The following is a 7,959-nucleotide window of genomic DNA, read 5'->3' on the forward strand; positions in this document are numbered from 1 at the left end:
ATAATACCCAAAAAATTGATAACGGAGTTCAGCCAATTATGCTTACGTCTTCGGACTGCTGCAGATCTTTTACTAAAGAGAAAATTTACAGGTGTTTACAAAACACACTTGAGAGAGAAGTGGAAGATTTTTGGGATGATTTTGAAGCTAAATGGGCTAGGGTATTTATAGTTGAAACTAAAGGACTAATCTTATAATTAATCCTATTTCAATTATAATTAAAAATTGGTCGGTGCCCCCTTTGCTGAAAATGTGCTCTCCATTGTTGAAAAAAATCAGCCTCCCTTTATAGCCCCATTTTCTTGACTTTTCCAACACAGAGATTTGTTAGCATAAGCTACACGGTCACGGGCGCAAGCGCAGTCTAGACACGAGAATTCGTGTCTGATACATGCACCCGAGTCCAGGTAACATAGGTTACCAAGAATGTTCAATTCAATCAGGCAACAAGATAACAATGATTGAGCCATTGGAGAACTATATCATTGATACCATTGTTAATTTGAATTTCTTTCATTTAGATGAACACATTGACATTAGTACCTTTTATCAGTGGCTTTTCAAATTCTAAAAATTCAAACAGTTCATGAATCAATCGATTTCCCGCAGCTATAACAAATTCTCATAAATTTCTTCTCCGAAAGAGTCGAGCAAAATGTAGTATTACCTTGGCATCGAATCGTAGTTGCCAACCTCGGACGGAGGAGCTTCGAGAGTGGTGATCATAGCGTTGGTGTCAACGTCAAACACGCCGAGGCAGTAACCGGTTAACAGGAGCAGCGGGCGATTGTCGGTGGCGGGAACCCACGTGGCAGTCCAAACTGACTCGTCGTGAGCGTTTTCAACGGATTTTAATCCCGTCAGTTTCATTGATTTTGCCATATTTGTAGTAATTAATAACACTAGCTGATTGATTTTACAAATAATATACAAATAGTCTCCTAACGTTTTGGGAGATTGCATTTTGGTCACCTAACTTTTGAAATTTGCAATACAATCATCAAATTTTTAGTTCATTTCTAATAAGGTCCCTACCGTTATCTCCGGTAGTTTTTTGCTGACATAGCAGTTAACCTTCCGTCAACTCTCTTCTTCTTCTTCTGTTGAAAACCCTAACCTTTTGGGGAACTCGTTTATGATGCAGAAGATGAAAAACCCATCTCCAAATGAAGTGGAGACAAAGCAATCAAGCCCAAAATCGAAGAGAGAGACGATGAAGATGAAAAACCCATCTCCAAAAGAATCTCCGCTGCTAAAACAGATAAGGTTTTTTATTTCCTTTTAGCTTTCCCTTTGTTAAAAAAACTTTTTTTTTTTTGCAGGGAAAATATAATGCGGTTGATGTTTGTTTTTGTTCATAAAGCCACCTCAAGGAAATATCAACGTACTTCAAAGCAGAAGAAAAATATGTTTATGTTGGTTTGGATTACACATATAGAACATTTTCATGACCAAATATGCATGATCTGATATTCTTTCGTCTCTACTCCATGCGGACTGCTTCCAGAATCGGAGTTCCTGGAATGATCAACCTTGTCACGACTGCAACTGTGCGAGGTTCATCGTCTTTACCAATAATAATCACAAGTACGATCATCATGATCATCATCACGACAACAAAGAAAATTATGAAGGACACTCCGATGCCAACTACTGAGTTGAATAGTCCCATAAACAATGGTACTTTAACCGTTTTCTTTGCTGTTCTTCCTTTTCTATATCTTTCAAGGAATATCAAATTGTAATAAATCAACAAAATGTGAGTAATCAAAACATATTTTTTAAAATTTTGATGATAAAAATTGAACGAAATTAAAACTAAAATGACATGAACATTAGTTTATCCTTATATTCTCGTAAAATAAGTTTCTTATTAGATAAAAAAAACTAAAGCCAAATTGAACATTAAATTAAATTTAGGAACTAATATATATATTTGTCGCAACGAAGAAGTAAAGAAACTTGTTTGTTCCTAACTCTGTAAAACCCAACACAATTCCAGCAGCAACTGTAACCTAAAACCCTAAACTTGGTATACTTTGATCGAAGAGCAGAAGAGAGAAATACAAAAGCATCAATTTAGTGAAAACCCCATGCCGGCCATCTTAGCATTGGCACTTGCTGCAGTGTTTTCCGCTTCCTCAGCTATCTCCTGTATCATCTCTCTCTTACCCTTTTGCTTCTTCTTCTTTATATATTTAATTCGAAACTATGGTGATTGTTGATCCTTCTCCTTTTCAGTTTATATATGGAAGAAGAAGTCGACGGAGTCTGATTCGAAGCTGAAAGAGCTTCAAGTATCCCTCAATTCTGCTTTGGAAAAATGTGCTGCTGAAAGACAAGGTCGGATTAGGGCTCAACAGGTTCTTCCCTTTTCATTTTCTATCGTTCTTTTCTGGTTTTCCTTTTGTTTTCGTCATATACGAATGAGAAAAAATAGAATATTTGTAGGCATTGAGGAAAGCAGTAGTAGCACAAGCAGAAACCAAGTCTGAGAACTCAGATACTACGTCGTATCCTATGGCTCCGATCGGTGTCGTTCAATCTTGCTTTTCTACGAGGTGATTTCCCAATGGTTCTTCGTTAAAGAATTAACAATTTTATTTTACAGAATGAAAAATGACCTGAGTGAAGTCAAGTTAAGCAGCAATATGCATCTGTGTGAGTTTTTGTATGTGTTTCTGTGTGTGTATATAAAACATGCAATTCTTATATAGTTTATCTATAAAGTTTGGCGTGCTAAGCATGCATATGATCATGGACGGAGTTAGGATCAAATATCAAGAGGGGTCAAATTGCTAAACTTTAAAAAACGAAGGCCTATTAACTATTTAACCTCAAAATTTAGGGGGCGGTAAGGCCTAATTTTACTGATGTTGAAATTTGGAGTTGGGAGGGGCCAGGACCACTCCCGTTGTCTGTTTGGCTCCGTCACTGCACCTGATTAAATGGTCCTCGTTTGATAGGGTTTGAAGCACATCTATTTTCCAGTGCCAATGTGCAGCTCTGCCTAGGCACACGCCTTGATAACACTGAGCTTACTACTAGTTTTATCTTTGCTAGTCAGTGATAGTTTTCGATTTCTGATAAGAACAGTTACATGTATAATTTATGCAGGAATGGGAGTCCTTGGCAACCTCTACTTGTTCCTCTTGCTAAGGCCTGTTTGGTTTTAGATTCAACTAGAGTTCCACCAGCATCACCTATGTTGCACGGGGACGGCAGAGGAAGGGCGTTTCAAGTACCCGAAATGTCCTTGGCACGGTAACAGTACGGGGACGGCCGAGGTACGTACCGGGGACGTGCCACGGTGGTAGGGTACGGCCGAACGATACGGGGGACGTTTCGGTGCTCGCTGGGGACGTTCCGTGCAACAGAGGTGAACTGCACCTTCCCGTTCAACCCGAACCAAGACAACACGGGCGGAAAGCTAACGATAAACACCTACTACGACGAATCCCAGAGAAAATACGAGAAATTTGTAGCTCTACAAGAACCACCCGGATCTTACAACGAATCGAAATTCCGGCCGCCATACCAATGCGATTATCTTCACTGCGGATCATCTTTGTACGGTAATCTAAGCGCCGATAGAATCCGAGAATAGATGGCTTACAACGCTTGGTTCTTCGGATCCAGATCGCATTTCGTGTTCCACGACTCCGACGGGGTGTCACTGGAGGTTATGGCGGTGCTGGAACCGTGGGTCCGAGCCGGGAGGGCCACGGTTCAGGATATAAGGGACCAAGCCCAATACGATGGGTATTGGATACTATTATAACCAATTTCTGGTGGTGAACGATTGTTTACAGTACAATTACGGTATAAACCCTGCAGAGAGATGAGCACTTGCAAGTTGCAACCTATTGACCAAATGTCCGAATCTTTTCCAGGTTATTGAAGCTGAAGCTCAACCTAGCTATCTATGTACACGTCGTTTAGGCACACATACAACCCTAAGCTGATATGTCTTTATGCATTTTCAGTTACTGCAACAATTGAAGCATAATGGTTAATCATCCTTAAAGCTGTGAAGTTAGAATATATGATAAATGGAATTTTGATGCCTAGATCTAAGCTACTTATATTTATAATTTTAAAATTATTTTATATGCCGTACTCTTGCCGTCTCCGTACCCTATAATTTTAGAAATTGTCGTTTCCTGTCCCCGTCCCCGTATCCGTATCAGTGCAACATAGAGCATCACTTGAGGGTCTCGAAGAATATTCTCATTGCTGGATTATATATATATATCATTTGAATACAGATCTGGAGAAGTTATGGAAGCATCCATCTAAATCGAAGTTTAAGGCCAAGGTTTGTGGAACTGTAGTAAGGATACTGATATGTATATATATTTCTATCATTTCTGAAACTTTCTTATCATCTTGAAACTTCTATGGAAGGTTGGTCACTTTTAATAGGTCAGGGTTCCGAGATTGAAAGGAGGAAGGAGGGGACTTTTCGCTACACGATCTCCACATCGACCTTGTCCTATAGGACTAACTGTAGTAAAGGTATACAGTAATTTACAAATGTGTTATTGCTGCTACAGCTTGTTTACCTATGATCATCCTTTGGTTGATATTTGGGTTAACAAGGTATTGCAATTTTCTTTAAAAATGTGTATGCATGTAAGAGAGCGAGCGAGAGATCACTTTCAAACTGATTTACTCTATATTTAAGGTGGAGACAGTACAAGGAAATGTGCTTCTACTCTCTGGTGTAGATCTAGTTGACGGAACAGTAAGCTCGTTTCCTGAACATTACCGGGAGCTATCATTGGCTTTACCTGTTTCTTTCCTGTTATACGTTTTCTTGAAAGTTATGAACATAAATCCTGCTTCGCGTTTGTTAACAGCTAGTGCTGGACATCAAACCGTATCTTCCATACTGTGACAGCATTGAACGAGCAGTTGTACCGAACTGGGTCACGGTATTTTCTCTTTTATCGTTCTTTAGTTTCCCAGTATATTTATGTATACTGTTCTGAAGTAAGCCTAAATTTTGCTCAGGTGGACAGCATGCTGTCAGTTGCTTCCGTCAGTTTCTCTGATGATTTAGCGTCCTCACTAGAAAACTGCTGGTTATCAGCGGTAAGTATGCTGATTTTTCTAATTTTAAATCAAGCATGATGTAGGAACCATGTTATGGTCAATACGAAAGGGGTAATTTGTTTGTTTATTGTTTGACGGTTAGGCTTCTTCGTCTTTCGGTACGAAGCTATTTGGTTGATTCAAAAGAACATTTTTGTTACAGGAGAAGAACTCCCTCTATTCTTCACTAGATGAACTTAAAAGCTTGGTCAACCGAGTACTTTCTTGGGATATTCGTTCGGTGTCTCAACGAAACCGACCTCATAATAATCTCCTAAAAATAGGAACCGCAGAAGCCTCGAATAGTACTTTGGATTTGGATGATTCCCAAGACCGACAAGTGGCTGATTCGGAAGAGTTAATGTATCACCTGGTTTTGGATGGCATGGATTTCTATTACGAAATTGATGGCAACGGCAATGTCATCGTGAAGGAAGTTCGTCGTTCATCATCCGTATCGTTCGGTAATGAAAAACGTTGCAATTACTCAATGTGGAAAGACAAACTCGAGTAAGTGTTTGCTTTCTAGAAGGCCGAACGTTATTCTTATTTTCACTAATGTTGATTTTGTCCGAACATTGTATTTTTGCTGCAAGGCTAAAAATCAACCTTTAATGAAGCTTCTGTGCTTTGACTTTGGAGGATGGCAATGTCGCCGGTAATTGGTTTCCCTTGTCAGTTTTAGTCATTCATTCGATTAAATCTGTTTATTTAGTATATTATACGAACTTGACTTCATAAGTCGATTATTTATCGATAGAACTTTGATTCGAAAAACTCAAATTTGCAAGTAAATAGCATTTTTGCATCACCATCAACAATGGAACAAACTTTGGTTCATTAATGGAACTCATCAAATTACCTACAAACAAACATAGCCTCAAATTAATCAAATGCAGAAGTATAGTTTCTATGAACGGAACATTTCTCAAATCTGTTGTCTTTACAACGATGCTCTGCTGTTGACTCTTGTTTCTCCATTGTAGCCAAAGCATTTGATTCCTTTTAACTCAAACATGTATACGCTTGTTACGAAGAAGACATCAACTCCGGGTATTTGGGTTTAAAACAGAAGAAAAACTATTATGATCAGCAGTACAACAGAGCATGCCATTGCCTGCAATAACAAAGTCGCCATGGAACACCGGTATGAACAAACATCGAGAAAGGCGGAGATTGTTTGATCAATTCGAAAGTTATTTATGAGAGGAGAAAGGGAAAGGCGGAGACTAGAAGCACTTACAGCGATTGCAGAGGCAGCAAGGCCAGCTCTCTCTCTTGGATCTTTACGGTAGTGGTTCCCGAAATAGATAAATGTAGCATAGTACCACATCAACGGACATAAAAATCCTACCAGGAAGCTGTAAGAAACATGACATGAGAAATGGAAAAAACTGCTGGAAGAAACATGAGGAATTGCAAAAAGTACTCACGAAAACCATCCGATACCGCATCCAAAGCACGGGAGAGGCTTGTCGAAAACCCCTGTTTGGAAGTCCTCCTCGTCTTTGATAAGTGTATACTTGCCTTTACCAGCTGCATCTGGCGCTTGCCCTACCATCACAGCTTTACGTCTTGATTCATGTATATATTCGTATAAATAATACGATGCACTATCAATGACCAATTACACGTAGCAATCTACGAAAAATAAAGGCTTAACAGACTCCCTACCCTTAAATAGTGAATAGTATCGAGCAGATGGCCTCAAAAGATCAAGATGTTTATCAGAGAGTGATTTTGTAACCTCGAGGCTGTTTCTTGAATTCCCGAATTCTTCCACAGTAGTGCCTGTGACATTGTTAATCATGTTATAGTTCGGAAACTAATTATAGATTCATCCCAAAGAAAATAAATTCCCGACATAGCATACGACACCAAAGAAACCGGCTATATAAGACGGTGTAATATTTCCGAAATGGAAAAGAACAACTTCTAGGAGCAAATATAATCGAACAGCATCACAGAAACATAAGTTCCTAAATTAAAAGGAGGGCATATTAGAAGTTAGATAAGTAAAGATGGAGAAACAGTTTGATTACTTTGATCCATGTGTGTCGGAGATGGCTAAAACTCCTAGGTGTATACTCTGACGGGCGAAATCCCTGCTTCGAATGATGATGAAAAACCTCAAATTCAAATAGTAAGAACGATCAATAACGGAATAACTACAGGTGTACTTTAGCAAAACAACAAGAAGAAAAGAAACAATCTGGAAAATCATGGACAGAAGAGAGAAATCCAGGTGCACACAAAACACTAAATGTGCTCTCTCAACCCGATTACACAACCAATAAAATAACATTCACCGTCCGCCCCCTTCGACTTGAGAGTCTACATCCATCGCAAATTTTGCAATTTTTTTAAATAACCTATGGGCCGCACTGCAAATTTCTCGACCGAGCTAAAACAAAATTCAGGTCACAATATCTAACAAATAATTCAATGAAAATTTTGTTATATGATCCAAACTAGCTATGATATCAGCAGATAAACTTGCATAGAAGCAAATTAAGAACTAAAAAGGAAATATTTTCTTTTCCATCAGATTTCATGAATTCAAAATCAATGCTTTTTGGGGAACTTTTCTATGATCAATCTTATGACAGAGTTCATGAATTCAAATAAAACTGGAAATTAACCATCGATACCTGCTACCAACTAGGTTTATATTTCTCAACTGATCTTTCCTGGAAAATAAAGAAGGAAAAATGACAAAAAAAAGGAAATGAACAATAAAACTGATTGCAGATCTAAAAAAGAGGTTCAGAACACATAATTTAAAACAAACGGATCCGAAATTCAAAGAGAAAGGGAGAAACTTGCCTGTGAAGAACTATGAGCTGGATGAGTGAAAGTTTG

The 7,959-nt window shown here is 38.6% G+C and overlaps 2 protein-coding genes across 2 annotated transcripts; one reads left to right on the top strand and one right to left on the bottom strand.

Annotated features, from left to right (window-relative positions):
* Window positions 1-2,007: 2,007 nt before the first annotated feature.
* On the top strand, window positions 2,008-5,747 carry LOC120197401 (tRNA (adenine(37)-N6)-methyltransferase-like). The gene is made up of 10 exons (XM_039198942.1): window positions 2,008-2,154; window positions 2,242-2,363; window positions 2,452-2,561; window positions 3,118-3,207; window positions 4,201-4,318; window positions 4,426-4,518; window positions 4,688-4,747; window positions 4,863-4,937; window positions 5,017-5,097; window positions 5,261-5,747. Exons 1-10 carry the CDS (start codon window positions 2,094-2,096, stop codon window positions 5,609-5,611), a joined length of 1,161 nt encoding a protein of 386 aa, XP_039054873.1. The 5' UTR covers window positions 2,008-2,093; the 3' UTR covers window positions 5,612-5,747.
* Window positions 5,748-5,918: 171 nt separating this feature from the next.
* Window positions 5,919-7,599, bottom strand: LOC120197551. The gene is made up of 5 exons (XM_039199047.1): window positions 7,140-7,599; window positions 6,772-6,888; window positions 6,531-6,663; window positions 6,341-6,458; window positions 5,919-6,214 (listed from the first exon to the last, which is right to left on the bottom strand). Exons 1-5 carry the CDS (start codon window positions 7,147-7,149, stop codon window positions 6,161-6,163), a joined length of 432 nt encoding a protein of 143 aa, XP_039054978.1. The 5' UTR covers window positions 7,150-7,599; the 3' UTR covers window positions 5,919-6,160.
* Between the last annotated feature and the right edge of the window lie 360 nt (window positions 7,600-7,959).

This window comes from Hibiscus syriacus, unplaced genomic scaffold (genome assembly GCF_006381635.1).
Source record: "Hibiscus syriacus cultivar Baekdansim isolate YM2019G1 unplaced genomic scaffold, ASM638163v2 tig00117048_pilon, whole genome shotgun sequence".
NCBI classification, from domain to species: Eukaryota; Viridiplantae; Streptophyta; class Magnoliopsida; order Malvales; family Malvaceae; genus Hibiscus; species Hibiscus syriacus.

Coding starts and splice junctions, on each gene's coding strand:
- LOC120197401 (XM_039198942.1), top strand. CDS start 2,094: ATGCCGGCCATCTTAGCATTGGCACTTGCTGCAGTGTTTTCCGCTTCC. Junction 2,364..2,451: donor GTCGGATTAGGGCTCAACAG/GTTCTTCCCTTT, acceptor GAATATTTGTAG/GCATTGAGGAAAGCAGTAGT. Junction 4,519..4,687: donor TAGGACTAACTGTAGTAAAG/GTATACAGTAAT, acceptor TCTATATTTAAG/GTGGAGACAGTACAAGGAAA.
- LOC120197551 (XM_039199047.1), bottom strand. Junction 6,459..6,530: donor TGCGGTATCGGATGGTTTTC/GTGAGTACTTTT, acceptor TGTTTCTTACAG/CTTCCTGGTAGGATTTTTAT. Junction 6,215..6,340: donor TTGCTGCCTCTGCAATCGCT/GTAAGTGCTTCT, acceptor TTGTTATTGCAG/GCAATGGCATGCTCTGTTGT.